The sequence below is a fragment of the Podarcis pityusensis genome, assembly GCF_964106645.2.
Source record: "Podarcis pityusensis genome assembly, chromosome: 2".
Lineage (NCBI taxonomy): Eukaryota > Metazoa > Chordata > Lepidosauria > Squamata > Lacertidae > Podarcis > Podarcis pityusensis.
In genome coordinates, this window is record NC_138029.1 from 113093446 (window position 1) to 113113992 (window position 20547).

The following is a 20547-nucleotide window of genomic DNA, read 5'->3' on the forward strand; positions in this document are numbered from 1 at the left end:
GGACACGGCGTTGGGATAAGGGACTTTCCCTCCAAATAAGGGACGGTTGACAGCTATGAGCAGGTGAGCTACACCTTCAAAGACAACCTGGAATAGGAGACATATTTGAGGTATATTCGATTGTGACATCCTACATGTTTGCCCTGGGCTCTCCTGGAAAGACGAGACAGTCCCTAGTTAAACACTGGATTGTGATCAGCTTGTTCTGCTGTTCCCACAAGGTTTTGGGTTCTCCTTCCAATGTCAGAAGCAAGGCAAGCATCTGTCCGCTTGCATGTGATCAACTAGAGCACAACTGCCTATATGTGTGGTGCCAGGAAATAAATCAATCAATTCAAGCCTGGGAATAATGGGAGAAATCTGGGAAGTCATCATGGCTTGTGAGCAGACCCTCCCCAGAGCCTGAAGAGGCTGTCAGTGAGTCAAAAGTCCAGAATTAAAGATTTTAAAGGCTTAAAGGGGGGTGGGGACCTATGGGCTCCAAAATGGCACACGGGAGCTCTCACTGCTGCCTCGCTACCCCGCTCAACAGCTGTCAGGCGGGAAGCTGCATTAAGCTGGCTTGGATACGCTGTTTCCTGCCCTATTCTGGCAAGCAGAGACAAAAAAGGTATAGTATAAAAGAAAAATGTATTTCTGATGCCTCTTAAATGACCCCAGTTCACTTATGCACACGGGGGGGGGGGGGGGCGGCAGGAACGTAACTCCCACATAAGTGGGGAGCTGCCTGTATACTATTATTATTTATTAAATATGTTAGTCACTTTATCTTGCCCAAGGCAAGTCAAGGCAACTTACAAATCCCTGAATACCAGTGGCTTGGAATTGCAGGCGTGGAGAGAGTTGCTGCTCTCATGCCCTGATTGTGAGCTTCCCACCCGGTAGGCCACTGTGACACTTACAATTTTTATTTTTATTTTTAAATTATTTGGTTTTTCAGATTAAAATTTAACAGTCACATATCCAACATACAACATAAAAACAAGATTCCAAGGAATCTGTTGGACTTCCCTCCTCCCCTTTGTGGGTCCTACTGTTAATCATTTCCATCTGCATCTTTTATAATAATCCAAATCTTTTACCTCTCCATTTTGCCCAAAATTCACCATTAAACTACAAGCTATATTCCAATCCTACTAACAATTTTAACTGTTTACAATGGTCTTTAAGATGAGTTATAAATCTTCCCCATTCCTTATTAAAGCTTTGGTCTTCCTGATTTCTGATTCTTCCGGTCATTTTAGCCATTTTGGCATAATCCATCAACTTGTTTGCCATTCTTCTCTGGTAGGGACTTTATCTTCTTTCCATCTCTGGACGAATAACATCCGTGCAGCCGTGGTCGCATACATAAATAGTCTCTTCTGCTCCCTTGGGATTTCAGCACCTGTTGTTGTTGTTTAGTCGTGTCCGACTCTTCATGACCCCATGGACCAGAGCATGTCAGGCACTCCTGTCTTCCTCTGCCTCCTGCAGTTTGGTCAAACTCATGTTGGTAGTTTCGAGAACACTGTCCCACCATCTTGTCCTGTGTCGTCCCCTTCTCCTTGTGCCCTCCATCTTTCCCAACATCAGGGTCTTTTCCAGGGAGTCTTCTCTTCTCATGAGGTGGCCAAAATATTGGAGCCTCAGCTTCAGGATCTGTCCTTCCAGTGAGCACTCAGGGCTGATTTCCTTCACAATGCATAGGTTTGATCTTCTTGCAGTCCATGGGACTCTCAAGAGTCTCCTCCAGCACCATAATTCAAAAGCATCAATTCTTTGGCGATCAGCCTTCTTTATGGCCCAGTTCTTACTTCCATACATCACTACTGGGAAAACCATAGTTTTTACTATATGGATCTTTGTTGGCAAGGTGATGTCTCTGCTTTTTAAGATGCTGTCTAGGTTTGTCATTGCTTTTTCTCCAAGAAGCAGACATCTTTTAATTTCGTGACTGCTGTCACCATCTACAGTGGTGCCCCGCAAGACGAATGCCTCGCAAGACGGAAAACCCGCTAGACGAAAGGGTTTTCCGTTTTGGAGGTGCTTCGCAAAACAAATTTCCTATGGGCTTGCTTCGCAAGACGAAAATGTCTTGCGAGTTCCTGCGGGGTTTTTTTCCCTTTCCCCCCCTTTTTCCCAAGCCGCTAAGCTGCTTATCAGCTGATCCGCTAAGCCGCTTAACAGCTGATCCGCTAAGCCGCTTAACAGCTGATCCGCTAAGCCGCTTAACAGCTGATTCGCTAAGCCGCTTATCAGCTGATCCGCTAAGCCCGCTAAGCCGCTAATAGCGCTAATCCGCTAAACCGCTAATGGGCTTGCTTCGCGAGACGAAAAAACCGCAAGACGAAGAGACTCGCGGAACGGATTCTTTTCGTCTTGCGAGGCACCACTGTACAGTGATCATGGAGTCCAAGAAAGTAAAATCTCTCACTGCCTCCATCTCTTCCCCTTCCATTTGCCAGGAGGTGATGGGCCCAGTGGCACCTAGGATTCCTAAAAGGAAGGCTTGGGTGGGTGGTTGTGTTTTTGTATTTGTTTTTAGAAAAGGGTATTTTAAACATTTTTTTCAACTCATTATATATCATTTCCCAAAATTCTTTTACTACTTTATGTTTCCACCACATGTGATAAAACATGGGTAGGCAAACTAAGGCCCGGGGGCCGAATCTGGCCCAATCGCCTTCTCAATCCTGCCCGCAGACGGTCCAGGAATCAGTGTGTTTTTACCTGAGTAGAATGTGTCCTTTTATTTAAAATGCATCTCTGGGTTGTTTGTGGGGCCTGCCTGGTGTTTTTACATGAGTAGAATGTGTGCTTTTATTTAAAATGCATCTCTGGGTTATTTGTGGGGCATAGGAATTCGTTCATTTTTTCTTCAAAATATGATCTGGCTCCCCACAAGGTCTGAGGGGCAGAGGATCGGCCCCCTGCTGAAAAAGTTTGCTGACCCCTGTGATAAAAGGTGCCTTCTTTTCCCTTACATTTCTACCTTTATGATGTTCTTAGCGACTGCTGGCTTGGCCTGGCCTGCAGTTGCTGACAGGCTTTTCATGGCTTGCTGGATCCTCCCACTGACTCGCTGGCTTGCTGGATCCTCCCACTGACTCCCACTGACTTAATAGGACAAGGGTGGCTTGTGGGTTTTCTTCCTTGCCCACATCTGTAAACAGTCGTCAGGTGCTGATAACTGCTGAGCAAACCCAGGCAGAGGGGAGCCTTGATCAGCAGTAAGCGTCTGTCTGCACAGGTGTACAGGCTTTGCTCCCTTCTCCTCCTCCTCCCTACCTGTTTACCTGTTGGTGGTGTCCTCTCAATCCACACCCAACCATCTCCTTAAATTACCTTTGGATTTGAATGCAAGGGGATCAACAATGGATGGAAAGCCGCTGGTTTGCTGCTGCTTCTTCATGTTCATCTTTTGGGGAACTGGTGAGTCATTCCCGCACCCCTTACACAGAAAGGTTCATCATCAGGAGGGGGAAATAGGTCTTACAGGTGGGGAGTGACAGCACCCATAGCTAATGTTGTTAGAAGGTGTCAGGCTTCAGGGAATCTGATCTTCACCCCCCTCATGGCAGGCTGCCAGTAGTGGAAAAAACAAGGATCTCTTAAAGGTAAAGGTAAAGGGACCCCTGACCATTAGGTCCAGTCGTGACCGACTCTGGGGTTGCGGTGCTCATCTCGCTTTATTGGCCGAGGGAGCCATTGTACAGCTTCCGGGTCATGTGGCCAGCATGACTAAGCCGCTTCTGGCGAACCAGAGCAGCGCCCGGAAACGCCGTTTACCTTCCCGCCAGAGCGATACCTATTTATCTACTTGCACTTTGACGTGCTTTCAAACTGCTAGGTGGGCAGGAGCAGGGACTGAGCAACGGGAGCTCGCCCCATTGCGGGGATTCGAACCGCCGACCTTCTGATCGGCAAGCCCTAGGCTCTGTGGTTTAACCCACAGCACCACCTGCATCCCTCAAGGATCTCTTACTGAGGTATTTTATTCAATATTCACAGAGAGAGATGTAGAACATCATCTCTGGAATAATGGCGTTGCTCCAAGTAATCTCCTCCCTTCCTTTTACCCTCAGTCGTCAGAATCTCTACCCCTTACCATACGGTGGCTGTGTAAGGTCTTTTGTCTATTCATTTTCTGTTCTGCCACTTTCACTGTCCTCCGGGTCCTAGGAGAAGAGGGGTCTGGAATGCTTTCTAAAGATAATGTGTCAGTCAGTTGCCCCAGCCCTGCTGCCTTCCCCTCCTGTTCTTCCATTATTTCCCAGCTTCGTCCCTCTTCTGTCTCAGAGTCATGACGGTGAAGGTCCTGTGTGAGTGCCTGGAGGAGGTTGGAGGATGGATGGCAGCTAATGGATTGAGGTTGAAAGTACTGTTTTTGGGGGACAGGGGGTGGGCGGGTGTGGGGGATTCCCTGGTCCTGAATGGGGTAACTGTGCCCCTGAAGGACCAGGTGCGCAGCCTGGGAGTCATTTTGGACTCACAGCTGTCCATGGAGGCACAGGTCAATTCTATGTCCAGGGCAGCTGTCTACCAGCTCCATCTGGTATGCAGGCCGAGACCCTACCTGCCCATGGACTGTCTTGCCAGAGTGGTGCATGCTCTAGTTATCTCCCTCTTGGACTACTGCAATGCGCTCTACGTGGGGCTACCTTTGAAGGTGACCCGGAAACTACAACTAATCAGGAATGCAGCAGCTAGACTAGTGACTGGGGGCGGCTGCCGAAACCACATAACACCGGTCTTGAAAGACCTACATTGGCTCCCAGTACGTTTCCGAGCACAATTCAAAGTATTGGAGTTGACCTTTAAAGCCCTAAACGACCTCGGTCCAGTATATCTGAAGGAGCGTCTCCACCCCCATCGTTCTGCCGGGACACTGAGGTCCAGCGCTGAGGGCCTTCTGGTGGTTCCCTCACTGCGAGAAGCAAAGCTACAGGGAAGCAGGCAGAGGGCCTTCTCGGTAGTGGCGCCCGCCCTGTGGAACGCCTTCCCACCAGATGTCAAAGAGATAAACAACTACCTGACATTTAGAAGACATCTGAAGGCAGCCCTGTTCAGAGAAGTTTTTAATGTGTGACATTTTAATGTATTTTTAATCTTTGTTGGAAGCTGCCCAGAGTGGCTGGGGAAACCCAGCAGATGGGCGGGGTACAAATAATAAATTATATTATTATTAATTACTATATTGTCCTCCTCTTCTCGGGAAGGTTCAAGTGGAGGCGGGGTGGCCTCCACCATTCCTCTGCAGTCCAGGCCTTGACAGAAGGCCATAAGGAAGCATGGTTGGCTTAAATTTGCAGGTGCCATTCAGGGGGATGGGATTGTGGAATTCATTAAAGCCCCTGCCTCCTTTCCCACATAGTGCTATCCAGAAAGGTCTTTGGGGCAGAGGTCCATAGTGTTTCTCAGCAGGATTCCTGCATCGCAGGCGAATTGGACTTGATGCCCCTTGGCTTTCCTCCCAACTCTACAATTCTATCATTCTGTTTTCTAAAACAGGATGAACAGGAGCTCAGAAACACACACTCAAATGTAGCCGGGATGGCTCACCACATTCTGAAGCAAGTGAAGTTATACCCATTGTTATGTACTGAAGTTTTCACCCTGGGCCAGCAGGGGGATACTGTAGATAGTTTTCACTCAGGTCCACATATGCAAATAAGGGATTGAAAGTGACGTTCAGTGATGGTATAGTTACAGAAAATGGTTACTGTTGCGTTGTACTGGAGCTCTATATAAGCAGGCTGGCTGAACCCTTCAGTTCAGTTCTGTTCTGGCCTGTGAATAAACAAGAGCTGTTTGAAGAATCGCTGTGTCGTCTGATATGTTCACCCACAACTTAACACCCATGAACATCTAAAGGCAGCAGAACCTCCTAAAGCCCAGCGTCTCAAATTACCTAACTGCCCCAGTGGCTGCATGTGGAGTTTGTAGCCAGAGTCAAAACTGACCCTTTGGCCTGATATCTCAAGAACTTTTTCTTGGCATTAGAGTCAGCTGCACTGGCCAAAACACCCCCCTCCCTTTTTGCAATTTTGCAGAATCTACCTTGAATCTATCTTGAGCCCTCAGTTTTAGACTGGGCTGTTAATGGTTTCAGAACTCACAGAGTTAAAGAGTTCTGGTGACGTCTCTTTCCTGAGGCGTGGTTAGAAACACTTAAGGGAGGGGTTTGACTCCGAGTGTTTCAGTCTGACTCTCGGACGCGATGCGAAAGGGAGAATGTGTCAGTTCTCGCCAGGTCTGAATTTATGGTGTTATTCTACATGATTAAAGAGCAAGAGTAGATAAGGACTGCCTTGTGTCTGCTCTGATTTATTCCACACGTGCTGCATTTTGCTTCTCACCGCTGTGTTTCGCTCTGCTACCGGCAAGAGAAAGAGGCCTGAGGAGGACTTTTGCAGGAGGCACGGATAGCTTGCAGAGTTTCGCAACGGAAGTGGTGCCAGGCTCCATGTTCAGCCTCTGTTTACCCTCTTGTCCGGTGTAACCTGAAGAGGTTATGGGTGCTCGCCAAAGCTTTGAAGCATCGCAGGAACGTCCCACGTGTGGGGGAAGCCAGCAGGAAAGTTGCTGGGGTCCAGCTGGAGCTCTGGAGCTGTGTCTTTGAAGCTGGAAGGAGCTCGCTGGGAGGAGAAGCCGATCTGCCGGAGGCCGGAGGAAGCTACTGCCGGGAGACGTGAGTAAGCTCAGCCCCCGGGGAGGAGGAGATGGCTCAGTCCCAGGAACACGGCTTTGAGCTTAAGCTGCCGTGTGCGAAACTAACTCTTACCTCGTGGTTAGAGTGGAGTTATTTAGCAGAGTTGTCCCTAGTTGGAGCCAAGCTCTGGGAAACAGTCACGCCGATGTCTACGTCAGCTGGGGCTGGTGCAAGCCAACGTGAAGCTGAGGAGCGTGTGCTTACTTTTCTGGCTGACAACGTCAGTGCTGATTTGAGGCCTATTGTTCTGGATGCAAGGAAGCCTGAGGTCGCTTGGGTAGCTCTCCAGGAAGCGTGTGAAGCTGGGGGCACAGGCCAGGGCCGGGAGATGGCTGCATCAGGACAGAAAAAAAGGCAAGAAAGCACAGAAAGCCGGTGCACAGCTGGGAAAGGCTGTGGGACCCCTGAGGGGGGCGAAGGGACTGTTGCCACTGCTGCTGCTGCTGCTGGTTTAGCAGAGTCTAAAAGCTGCGTGGGTGATGCAACATGTCTGCGTGAGGAGCTTGGAGAGAGGCAAGCTGCTGGGGGCCCTTTACCCATCACTGGGGGTGCAGGAACGCGTCCTGGGAGCCCTGTGAGCAGTGGGGGGGCGGTGAGCAGTAAAAGCTCAGAGAAGCCTCTTTTTCCAAAGGCTGCCAAGAGTTGTTTGCGTCGTGAGTCGAAGCCTGGGAAACAGGACAGTGCTGAAAGTTTCAAGGCCAGCCATCTGCTGCAGAGGGAGATACGTGCTGCAAAGTTGTCTGGGAACTCTGAGATAAGTCCAGTCTTCAGAGGAACGCAGGAAGTTGCGGTTACGGAAGCTGCCAAGGACAGGTGCAGCCAGACGTTTGTTGGCATGGCAACGCTACAGAGCAATGCCAGCAGGGACACAACTGTGAAGTGGGTGCTGGACTCAGGAGCGAGTCATCACCTGATAACGCCATCTGCTGGGGAGCTGCGGAATTGCAGGGCTGTTTTAACTGGAATGACTTGTAAATTCGCTGACGGGACAAAACGAAATGTATCTAAAGTAGCAAATGTATATGTTTCTGTTTTGCAGGCGGAGCTGGAGTGCTTCATTGTACCAGGGATGAAGTGTTGCCTGTTATCGATTTCTGCTCTGGCGAAGCAGGGATACAAAATTTGTTTTGAAAATAATACCTGTTCCATTTTCAGAGGGGGGAGGCAACTTGTCAACGTGGAGAGCAAGGACAATCTCTTTGTTCTGGAAACACCTCTGGAGGGTGGTGGGAATGCAAGGAAAGCACAGGCGCAGTGTGCTAGTGTTCCCAGCCATGATTCATGTGTTCATGTATGGCACAAGAGAATGTCTCATGCTTGTCTGGAGGATGTTAAGAGGTTGCCAGGCTGCACCAAAGGTTGTAAAATCACGCCATGTGAGGGATCCCTAGTGTGCAGGGCATGCAGCAAGGTAAAAAGGTGCAGGTTTCCCGGGGTAAAGAGGGTAACCACAAAACCTTTTGAGTTGATTCACACAGACCTTACAGGACCAATGGAGTGTGAGAGTCTGGGTGGGGCCAGGTTTCTGCTATTGATATCGGATGATTTTACTCAGAATTTATGGTCTTTTTCTCTCAGGTCGCAGAGAGAGGCGGCGCAACTCATCCAGGATTGGGTTGCGGAGGTGGAACTAAGGTTCTCCACCAAGGTGCAAGCGTTCAGGAGCGACCGTGCGTCACAGTTCACTGGGTCTGCTCTGAAGGAGTTCTTCAAGGAAAAGGGAATTCGTCACCAGGTGACGGGTGCAAAGTCTCCTCAAGAGAGAGGCGTGGCAGAGCACAGGAGTGAAGCACTGGCTGAAGTTGTCAGGGTTTTACTGTGTGACTCTGGGCTGCCTCAGAGCTTTTGGAGTGAGGCTGGGAAGTTTGCCAGCTTTGTTTTTAACAGGTCCTACAATCACGATGTAGGTGACACACCGTATTTTCTGTTGCACAAGAGGAAGCCACAGGTGCATTTCTTCCGTTCGTTTGGTTCCAAGGCTTCAGTGCCAATACCAACAGCGCAACGGAAGGAGGGTGGTCCTAGGTACCAGGACATGATTTTCTGTGGGTATGATCCTGCAACAAATGGGTGGAAGTTTGCATACCCAGAGGGTGATCAGACCACGCTGCTGGTCAGCAAGCATGCTGAGTTCTTTGAGCAGGGTGGTTGGTCACAGCCTAGGTATGGTTCTGATTTTCTCTCAGAATGTCTGTCCGATTCTGAGGAGGAAGAAAGGGAGGAAGGAGAGGCAGAGGCGGAGCCTGTTGCTGAAGACCAGGTTACTGATGATGGTCAAGCACAGGGGTGGGTTTCTCCACAGGTTAAGAGAGAACCCAAGAGTGAGCCTTCATCTCCTGTTAGCCAAGTGCAGGAGGCCCGAAGACGCAGCAAGTCAGAGGGGGAGTCTTCTGAGCTTGCTGGAGACACACTTGCTGACCCCAGTGGGTCAGGAGGAGCGCCCGAGGTTGTGCTCCGGCGGTCAACTCGGACCACAAAGGGCATTCCACCGGAGAGGTTTCAGGTCACCAGTGCGTGGGTTGGTTTCGCACAGTGTGATTCTGGGAGTGTGGAAGGGATTCTACAATTGCCTGGGATAGATGCCAGTGGGAGGCAAAAGGCAATGGGAGGTGAGTTGAACTCAAAGAGGTCTGTAAATAGGGGTTCACAGTTTCCCTCAGGATTCGTGACGAGAGGGGGTGTTAATGGTTTCAGAACTCACAGAGTTAAAGAGTTCTGGTGACGTCTCTTTCCTGAGGCGTGGTTAGAAACACTTAAGGGAGGGGTTTGACTCCGAGTGTTTCAGTCTGACTCTCGGACGCGATGCGAAAGGGAGAATGTGTCAGTTCTCGCCAGGTCTGAATTTATGGTGTTATTCTACATGATTAAAGAGCAAGAGTAGATAAGGACTGCCTTGTGTCTGCTCTGATTTATTCCACACGTGCTGCATTTTGCTTCTCACCGCTGTGTTTCGCTCTGCTACCGGCAAGAGAAAGAGGCCTGAGGAGGACTTTTGCAGGAGGCACGGATAGCTTGCAGAGTTTCGCAACGGAAGTGGTGCCAGGCTCCATGTTCAGCCTCTGTTTACCCTCTTGTCCGGTGTAACCCGAACATGGGCCACTTCTGAACTGGTGCAAATTGCTGTTTGCACTCTTCTGCCTTTGTTTAATACAGCCTGCATCTCTGTTTCTCCTGTCGGCAGCCAGGGCTCTGAAGTGCCATGCCTGTGAGGTTGCGAACCCATACAACGGGTGCATCTGGGGTGAACACGAGTGCACGGCGAAACCAAACGGGACCTGCGAAACGCGGCTCGCAATGTTTGGTGAGTGTCAAGAGAGGAACGTCGTGAGCATAGGAAACTGCCTTTGGTCAGTCCAGCTCAGCACAGTGGTACCTCGGAAGTCAAACAGTATCCGTTCCAAAAATCCGTTCAACTTCCAAAACATTCAGAAACCAAGGTGTGGCTTCTGATTGGCTGCAGGAAGTTCCTGCAGCCAATCGGAAGCCACGTTGGACGTTCAGGTTCCAAAGAACGTTCGCAAACTGGAACACTCACTTCGTTTGATGTAGGTTGCTTATTTTTAAAGTTTTGCTTTATTATCACATTTTTGTATTGCATTAGGTGTACATTTTTTGTTTCTTCAGCTTGTAAACCGCCTTGAGTATTGTAAGATTGGAGGACGGTATACAAATTAAAAATGATGATGATGATGACGACATGAAAGGAACCTTGCTCTTGGGAATCAGCAAGGAAAGGAGAAGGCTCTTCTGCAGGGGGAGAAAACCTGTATAAAACTGGAGAACAGGCTTCTGCACAGCAGGAAACAGTAGTGTATTCTTTTTGTACAACCAGCACCACCTGGTTTAGGGACTGCTTGTACAACAGCAGCCCTGTTTAGGGAAGCTTTTTGTTATGTACTGAAGTTCTCACCCTGGGCCAGCAGGGGGATACTGTAGATAGTTATGCAAATGAAGGATCGAAAGTGATGTTCAGTGATTGGATAGTTTTAGAAAGTTGTTACAGTAACGTGTACTGGAGCTCTATATAAGCAGGCTGACTGAGCCCTTCAGTTCAGTTCTGTCCTGGCCTGTGAATAAACAAGAGCTGTTTGAAGAATTGCTGTGTCGTCTGATATGTTCACCCACAACTTAACACTTTTAATGTTTGATGTATTACAGTATTTTAATATTTTTTTGGAAGCCGCCCAGAGTGGCTGGGGAAGCCCAGCCAGATGGGAGGGGTATAAATAATAATAATATATTATTATTATTATTATTATTATTATTATTATTATTATTATTACCCAGTGCGCAGAGTCTGGAGCAGCCATCTATTTTTAGATGACCACAAGTCCATTTCTCTCACACTTCATCTTCCAAAGCAAAAGATATTGGTCAATTTAGATAGATGATAGATGGCAGATAGATAATTTATAGCAGGGTTTCCCAAACTGGGGTCTCCAGCTGTCTTTGGACTACAATTCCTATCATCCCTGATGACCAGTCCTGCTAGCTAGGGATGATGGGAGTTGTAGTCCAAAAAAAAAAAAAAAACAGCTGGAGACCCAAATTTGGGAAACCTTGATTTATAGGATATGATAAAGGTTGATAGATCCACAGATATAGAAAAATGGTTGATAAACTATGGTAGATAGACAGATAACAGATAGTGACAGAAATTGGACAGTTGGCTATGATAGATTATAGGCAGATAGGCAGATAGGCAAACAGATCAATTGGCTATGAAAGATAGGTGGAGCAAGATTGCTAGATAGATCAACAGGAGGGAGTTGAGTACAGTGGTACGTCGGGTTAAGAACTTAATTCGTTCTGGAGGTCTGTTCCTAACCTGAAACTGTTCTTAACCTGAAGCACCACTTTAGCTAATGGGGCCTCCCGCTGCCGCCGCGCAATTTCCGTTCTCATCCTGAGGTAAAGTTCTTAACCCGAGGTAATATTTCTGGGTTAGCGGAGTCTGTAACCTGAAGCGTATGTAACCTGAAGCGTCCGTAACCCGAGGTACCACTGTACTGCAGTATTCCTGGGTCAGGTGGTCTTGATAGCGATTCTAAGATTCATGGGTTAATTTGCTGCTAGTCCCACCACAGTGTAACCCTGTCCCCCTCTTTATTTCATGTCCAGGCCCCTTCTACTTCTTCGCCTGGCTGGGCTGCAGCCACCAGTCTCCCAGCTGTAATGCATCGGGCCTGAAGGACTCCTTCTTCAGATTCACCTATAACGCCACTTGCTGCGACAGCGACGACCTCTGCAACAAAATGCCGCAGCTGGAGCAGCGGTGGCCGTGGAGCGGGACCAGCCGCCAGGTGCTTCCGAACGCCGCGGGGATTCTTGCTGGAGCTGTGCTGCACTGGGTGCTCCTGAACTGACAAAGACATGCGCAGATCCTCCGCCACAAATAGACTCTGCAACAACATGCCATGCTCCAATGGATCAAAGAGAAGGATCTCTTAAGAATATCAAACTCAGGGCACCTTGAACAACGACGGGCCGGACCCACTTAACATATAATATTTTCATGAGCCATTTCCCCTAACAGAATGCAGGCCGAGTCATTGCCACTAATTTTTGCTACTTATTTTTTTACGCTACCGTTCCCCCAATCTATGCATCCTTGCCCGCATTGGTTCAGTTGGAGAAAAGCATTACAAAATTTGGAAAAGAGACAATTCCGAAGGATTGGTGCCGCTTCAGTTTGTGCACGAATTTGGGAACTGCTGTGAACGCCTCCACTGTAGGCTCGGGTTGTATATGTGTGTAAATAAACCATATAACATAAAGACACCTCAGTCTCCGCTGTGCCTCGTTTCCAAAAGAAAACATGAACCCTGAGTGGGAGCTTGGAACCCCTGGAATCTCGCACCTCCAAGAGATTGGGCGGTGCATAACAGTATGTCAAGTTCCCCTCTCCCTCCCGGTAGCTCACCAATAAGAATTAACGAGCATCTGGTTGATTTATAGTTGTTTTATTACAGTATCATGTTGCGAACACAGATCGGCCACCTTTTGCCAGGATCGGAGTAGCCATCTCTGACTCCTCTCCTCCACTTCTGCAGGAAGCAGCTCACTGACAGGATGTCCCGCCTCCACTGCGTCTCTTTTGTTCTCATACCTCTGAAATTGGGGGGGGGGGGTTCCCCCCTCTCTATTGATGTATCGCCCAGTTGCTACCTCCCTTCTAGTTGTCCAGCAACAATCTCAAAGCTGGACAGCTCTGTGTCTTCCTGTCTCTCTGCTTCGGGAAACACTGGCAGTGGGGGGGGGGGAATAGTCTCCCTCCTCTTCTGTTAGAAGCTGATCTCCTGCCCTCCCCAATCCTCAGAGTATTCTCTGACGCAGTGTTATAAAGCAAAGTGAATTGAAATTCACCCGCATTATCCTCCCAATTTTCCCCGCTCCGGTAACATTGATATCTTAGCCTACATGAATTGCCCCTGAGAGATCCTGTGATGCAGTCTCACAGAGCAAGTTTATACAAGCTATTCACACATATATTATTATTATTATTATTATTATTATTATTATTATTATGGAGGTTGCCTGCAATTTTTTCCTAACATTGTGTACAGTGGTACCTCGGGTTACAGACGCTTCAGGTTACATACGCTTCAGGTTACACACTCCGCTAACCCAGAAAGAGTGCTTCAGGTTAAGAACTTTGCTTCAGGATGAGAACAGAAATCGTGACCCGGCGGCGCGGCGGCAGCGGGAGGCCCCATTAGCTAAAGTGGTGTTTCAGGTTAAGAACAGACCTCCGGAACGAATTAAGTACTTAACCCGAGGTACCACTGTACTATTTTTACTAGCCTGCTGGCCCACACATAATTTCTGGGCTTCATAAAGAGAGAGAGAGAGAGAGAGAGAGAGAGAGAGAGAGAGAGAGAGAGCCCAAATAAACCATGTTCCATTTGATCTCTTGGGTGCCATTCTCTGTCATCGTATAACACCAGCACTTAGAGTGTCAGACTTAAGACAAGAAGACCTGTGTTCAATTCCTTACTACAAAGCTTACTGGAGGACTTTAGGCCACACACTCCTTTTTAGCTTCACCCATACTGTAGGACTGTTTTGAGAATACATGGGGAGCATATGTCATCTTCGGCCAGAGTGTAGGGTAAGATATCTTCCCCAGGGAAGCTCTCCTGGTGCCAAGAGAGAGGGACAATTTCCAGGGCAGTTATATGACAATGAGCATTTCTCTTGCTTGACTTGTGGGGTGTTTATACATCTCACCATTTAATCTTTGCTCATACAGTGGTACCTCAGGTTACATACGCTTCAGGTTACATACGCTTCAGGTTACAGACTCCGCTAACCCAGAAATATTACCTCGGGTTAAGAACTTTGCTTCAGGATGAGAACAGAAATTGTGCTCCAGTGGCGCAGCAGCAGCAGGAGGCCCCATTAGCTAAAGTGGTGCTTCAGGTTAAGAACAGTTTCAGCTTAAGTACAGACCTCTGGAACGAATTGACCACAATCTTGACATGAGCCAACAGTGTGACGCGGCAGCTAAAAAAGCCAATGCAATTCTGGGCTGCATCAATAGGAGTATAGCATCTAGATCAAGGGAAGTAATAGTGCCACTGTATTCTGCTCTGGTCAGACCTCACCTGGAGTACTGTGTCCAGTTCTGGACATCACAGTTCAAGAAGGACACTGACAAACTGGAACGTGTCCAGAGGAGGGCAACCAAAATGGTCAAAGGCCTGGAAACGATGCCTTATGAGGAACGGCTAAGGGAACTGGGCATGTTTAGCCTGGAGAAGAGGAGGTTAAGGGGTGATATGATAGCCATGTTCAAATATATAAAAGGATGTCACATAGAGGAGGGAGAAAGGTTGTTTTCTGCTGCTCCAGAGAAGCGGACACGGAGCAATGGATCCAAACTACAAGAAAGAAGATTCCACCTAAACATTAGGAAGCACTTCCTGACAGTAAGAGCTGTTCGACAGTGGAATTTGCTGCCAAGGAGTGTGGTGGAGTCTCCTTCTTTGGAGGTCTTTAAGCAGAGGCTTGACAACCATATGTCAGGAGTGCTCTGATGGTGTTTCCTGCTTGGCAGGGGGTTGGACTCGATGGCCCTTGTGGTCTCTTCCAACTCTATGATTCTATGATTCTATGAATTAAGTACGTAACCTGAGGTACCACTGTAATGCGTTTTCCGGTCATTTTTCTCCTAACCACAAGAATATCTGCTTCATTTTAAAAGTGGGCTCTTTGCATGAGGGTGGCAGAACCCGTTAATCGCTTTAATGGCATCAACCTAATGAAGTTCCAATATGCACTCAAATCCCTCCTGCAAAACACAGAGCAGTTCACAAACACTCGACTTGGCCAGAAGGTGGCAGCAACGAGCTGCTTTTACTGAAGGATAAGGAAGTGTCAAGTGTGTTTCCTTGGGGTCCATAGCAAAGGCCAAGCTAGATGGGAAGCAATCAGGTTTCTCCATGCTATTTTTTCTTTTGGTTAAAAAGAAAAGTGTGTGTGTGTGGGGGGGGAGGAGTGTGCAATTTGGGTTGGGGCTTTCGTGCAGGGAAGTAGCGTTTACCCTTTCCTCCATGCCCCACCTCTCACTTGCCCCTGCAACCCAACCATATCCACTGACAAGAGAAATTTTTATCTGTATGTTCCCTCCCCCCCAAGGCTAACAGGGTGATTAACGGCTGAGGACATTGTGTGGCGTGGAGGTGAGCTGAACCACACCAGTACCACAATCTGGAAGCAAATTCCGCCACCCCCCAACCCCCATAGCTAGATATAAGTGGCGTCTCAGGTCCATAGATCATTTATTTTTGGTATCACTCTTGCACAATTCATTTGGTGGACCAGCCCCCGGCTTCCTGATCCAGAAACAGCGTCCTGCTCCTGGAAAGCATCCATCTCAGTCCCAGTCCAAGAACTGACCTTGGATGGATCCATCATGTTCACCAGTCCTCCAGATGAGTCACCTTTCTGGACCATCGTCTGCCTGTCTGCTGTCTGAAGACTCCTCTAGAACACCAGGTGGCTCTTCTTCTTCATCATCATCTTCATCTTCACTTGATCCATTGGATGTGGGCTCCATTTCTTTCCCAGCCTCCTCCCTGTGTCCATGGATCAACACTTCCTCTGTTGCTGTTCCACTGGGTAAGCTCTGCCACCCAGCATGTTCTCCTTCTTTTCCATCCCTCTCACCAGACCGTTTCCTTTTCCCACTGGTCGATAATGCTTTTGACTTAAGGGAACATTCCCTTCCTGGAGCCCTGGAACTTTTGGACAGCCCCGTATCTGCCCTCTTCTCACGGGAAAAAGTCCTCCCTGCAAACGATGATGTTGTTTCTTCCTCCCATTTCCAAGTACTAGAGGCAAATTCTTCTAATGCGATCACATTGGGCGGCCCTCCTCTCTTAGATCTCTTCCCATTGGACAGCACTTTGAAAGTTCTCCTTGCCTGATTGGACGGGCCCTCCTCTGCCCCTCTCCTCCCTTCCAGTTTCCTCATCCAAACTGATGGTCCTTCTTTCCCTTGTTTCGCAGAGGTCGGGCCTGTTACCCTGCCGGATGACCCGGAATCCGCCAGCGCCAGAACCACTTCTCTTCGGCAATGTTGATCTCCGACAACGTTGAAAACAGAGATCCAGCTGTCTCCGTGCCCGGAAACCATCTTGAAGTTCTTTCCATCGCAGTCAATGAAGATGGTGGCATTGGCCCGGTGTCGTGGAGTCAAAGCATTAAACTCCTGCAAGGCTCGCTTGAGGCAGGCCCGAAGGTCCACCGTACATCCTTTCAGGCCTTCTGTCTCCTTCCACACTTTAAGCAAGTTCTCAGAGGTGAGGGGCACCGCGCGGCTGTTCAACCTGTCTACGTAGATGTCCATGCAAGTAACTCGAACCCGGTACCGAGGTTGTCTATCGGAGAAAAGGATGTGGATGCGGGACTTCCCCTTCCCAGAAATGAAATCCAAGCAGGAGCCTTCACATTCAATGGTCAACTCAGCACTGCTCTTCACTGAAGGTGGCTCCTTCTCAATCTCTGTTATGGCTAGATCAAGGCAGGCCCGCAGGTCCTTTGTGACATCCCCCCACTTAAGAAGCTCCTGCCTCACCTTCTCCAAATTCTCAGAGGTCAGTGGAGCTGGGCAGAGGGACAGCCGGTCCAGGTACACCTCCAGGCTGGAGACCTCAATGTTATAGCGGGTTTTCTTCTTTGACCAAGAGATGACTATCTTGTTCTCACCTCCACCGGAGACAAACTCCATCCTTTTCCTCCCTCTCACCTGGACGGTCAAGGTGGCATTGTCCTGGAGGCAGCGAGGCTCACGGGGGAACTCTAGCAAGGCGTGGTCTAAGCAAGCTGTCAGCATGGTGTCAGATCCCCGGTTGGCTATCTCCAAGCTCTCCTTCGCTGAGAGTAAGTTGCTGACACTCAGTGGTGCTGGAGGGATGGGCTTGGGGATGCAGGCACCCATACGAAGAAAGGCCAGGTTCTACGGATGCAACGCCAAACATGTCTTCTCATGCAGTGGCATCAATGGTCCTCCAAGACCTGGAGAAGAAAGCAGGCATCTCAGAATGGAATCCGTCACTGTACGGAAGTGGCAACCGGTGCCCGTTTGATAATGGTGATCATGTGCCTGGTTCCTCCAGGACAGGGACAGCCAATGTGTTGCCCTCCAGATGTTGTTGAGGGCCACAATTCGCATCAGCCCCAGCCAACATGGCCAGCCACCAGGAATTATGGTGGTGCTGTGGGTTAAACCACAGAGCCTAGGACTTGCCAATCAGAAGGTCAGCAGTTCGAATCCCCACGAAGGGGTGAGCTCCCGTTGCTCGGTCCCTGCTCCTGCCAACCTAGCAGTTCGAAAGCACGTCAAAGTGCAAGTAGATAAATAGGTACCGCTCCGGCGGGAAGGTAAACGGCGTTTCCGTGCGCTGCTCTGGTTTCGCCAGAAGCGGCTTAGTCCTGCTGGCCACATGACCCAGAAGCTGTACGCCGGCTCCCTTGGCCCATAAAGCGAGATGAGCGCCGCAACCCCAGAGTCATCCACGACTGGACCTAATGGTCCGGGTTCCCTTTACCTTTACCTTTATGGCAAGGCTGGGGAAGAGGCCTTGCATGGGTAAACACTTAGGAAAACCGAGAAGTTTCCTAAGAGAGTGCAAAGGTCAGTGTTGTGTAACTGTCTGGACAGTCTCTTTACATCTCCCCAGGGCAGACCTCCTCTCCCCAGGCCACAGCCCTTACCACCCCTGCTTGGCTGCCTCCTTGAGTGTCTTGAACTGTGATCCTGCCTCTTGCGAGTCCAGATGGAGAGAGGAGTGTTTATGAGGTGCATCTCTGGCCCTGCCCATTTTTGCCTCTGTCCCCCACCCACCATGGACAAGAGAATGTGGCCTCCTTTCTCCCCACCCCTTTAAGGCTTGATCAGTGATTGCATGAGGGTGAGGTCAGACAAAGAAGATGGTCAGACCGGCTGCTGAATGAAAAGCACTACCAGTATTATTATTTTTGCCAAAGACACAGAAACGCAAGAGAAATAAAGCCAATCTGCAAAGGGATGCATTCCAGGATGTTTTCGTACACAACTAGTGATGGAGGTGCAGGCTTCTCCCATGTGTCTGAGCAGTTCTCCACTTAACCCACACTTTCTAAGCACGGGTCTGAGTGGTTTTCTTCTTCCGCAGGGGAAATCTGCTATTTAGTGCTAAATCAGAGCAGGTGTGGGCTTTGGTAATCTTTCATAATATGGTGCCAAAATTCCAAATGCACCTTCTCAGTTATCGATCTTCTCAGTTTCGCACCCCTTCAGCTCAGCTCCCTGTCTGGTGGAACCGCCCACACTGCCCTAAATCTGGTGCTGTTCAGAGCAAATGCAAATCCGGAGAAAAGGTGAACTTCCGTCTGCGCCAACCGAGTGCTAGAGAGTGGTTTGATATTCAGAACATAGCAGGTGAAGCTCACCCTTGCATAGTGCTGACTCTTAGAACCTGCGAATGAATGTAACATTTACCTCTATGCAGTCGTAAAGGACCCCGGACGGTTAAGTCCAGTCAAAGGCGACTATGGGGTGTAGCGCTTATCTCTGCTTTCAGGCCAAGGGAGCCAACAAAAAACTTTCTGGGTCATGTGGCCAGCATGACTAAACCACTTCTGGCACAATGGAACACCGTGACAGAAACCAGAGCGCATGGAAATGCTGTTTACCTTCTCACCGGAGCAGTACCTATTTATCTACTTGCACTGGTGTGCTTTCAAACTGCTAGGTTGGCAGGAGCTGGGAGAGAGCAACGGGAGCTCACCCCGTCGCGGGGATTCGAACCGCTGACCTTCTGATTGGCAAGCCCAAGAGGCTCAGTGGTTTAGACCACAGCGCCACCTGCATCCCTCTATTCAGTACATGGGCTTGTAAAAATGAACAACAGTGGGTTGTCTCCATTGTCTTATTCAGAGTAGTTCTATTGGAGTTAATGGACATGACTCAAGTCCATTAATTTATTGGCATCTACTCTGAACAGGACTTACTTCAATAAAGTCCTATGCTGACAACTCTCAGGTGCAAGGCTGCACCCTCTCTCCTCCATATCTCAACCTAGAAGTCCTCTGACCTGTCCATGAAGTGGCTTAGAACCTCGGTGTAGCCCACGCAAGTATGCAATGGATGAGCAGGCAGCTGGACTTTATCAAGCCAAATGTGCGTATGAAAGGATGCTAATGAAAGGATGCTTGAGGGTTAATTGTTTCTGTCAAATTATATCAGTTGTGAACCCTTAGGAACAAGGACTGAAAGGGAAAGGAGGACAACAAGGGGGTCTTGGCCCAGAACTGAAGTCACGGGCACAGCTGAGGGTAGCTCAGGGCTGAAGGTGAGATCGTGGGGAGAACACCGCAGTCAGTAACTCGTGGAAATGAACTTACTTTTGTGTCTGGGTTCCTACTAGCATCCATGGGAGTTGGGAAGAGGACAGGAGAGAATGTGGCTTGATTCTCATTGGTCTTTGCAGCTGTGATGTCACAGACCCATCCTTCGGAGTTCCGTTCCATCCATGTGTTCTGTAGAAGAAGAAGAAGAGTTTGGATTTGATATCCCGCTTTATCACTACCCTAGGGAGTCTCAAAGCGGCTCACATTCTCCTTTCCCTTCCTCCCCCACAACAAACACTCTGTGAGGTGAGTGAGGCTGAGAGACTTCAAAGAAGTGTGACTAGCCCAGGGTCACCCAGCAGCTGCGTGTGGAGGAGCGGGGACGCAAACCCGGTTCCCCAGATTACGAGTCTATCGCTCTTAACCACTACACCACACTGGCTCCCAAGAAGGAAGCACCAATCGCTAGCAGACGGGTCCAGAATTAGAAAGGCAAAGCTGCGAAACAGAAATGATACAAGCAAGCAAACGTCCAGCTTCTGCAGCAAACTGCAAAATTTTAACAGGTCGTCCCATTAGAATAATTATACAAGAGGCAATGAGGCTAAGAGTACGTTCTATCATATGTGGTGGACTTGTAAAAGGGCAAAAGGGTATTGGGAAACAGTTTATAATGAATTTTAAAAAATGTTTAAAAGTACTTTTCTGAAAAAACAAAGAACAAAACCAGAGTCCTTTTTGTTGGGGATAATTCAGATGGAAATTCTCAGGTGTCAAAAAAGGCTATTTATGTATGCCACTACTGCAGGCCGTGTTTTGTTAGCCCAAAAATGGAAAATGAGTGAGGTCCCACCTAAAGAAGAATGGCAACTTAAGCTGATGGAATATGCATAGCCTGCAGACTTAACATATAGAATAAGAGAACTAGAGGAACATACGTTTAAAGAAGATTGGCAAATGTTTATTGAATACAGTGGTACCTCGGGTTACATACACTTCAGATTACAGACGCTTCA

The 20547-nt window shown here is 48.7% G+C and overlaps 2 protein-coding genes across 2 annotated transcripts; one reads left to right on the forward strand and one right to left on the reverse strand.

The window, feature by feature from the left end:
- Positions 1-3172: 3172 nt before the first annotated feature.
- Positions 3173-12475, forward strand: LOC308470127 (lymphocyte antigen 6 complex locus protein G6c-like). Its single transcript, XM_080993415.1, has 3 exons — positions 3173-3414; positions 9876-9995; positions 11816-12475. Exons 1-3 carry the CDS (start codon positions 3357-3359, stop codon positions 12058-12060), a joined length of 423 nt encoding a protein of 140 aa, XP_080849541.1. The 5' UTR covers positions 3173-3356; the 3' UTR covers positions 12061-12475.
- A 2985-nt stretch (positions 12476-15460) lies between these two features.
- On the reverse strand, positions 15461-19723 carry LOC308469750 (uncharacterized protein). The gene is made up of 2 exons (XM_080992654.1): positions 19586-19723; positions 15461-17215 (listed from the first exon to the last, which is right to left on the reverse strand). Exon 2 carries the CDS (start codon positions 17136-17138, stop codon positions 15636-15638), a length of 1503 nt encoding a protein of 500 aa, XP_080848780.1. The 5' UTR covers positions 17139-17215; positions 19586-19723; the 3' UTR covers positions 15461-15635.
- Positions 19724-20547: the final 824 nt, after the last annotated feature.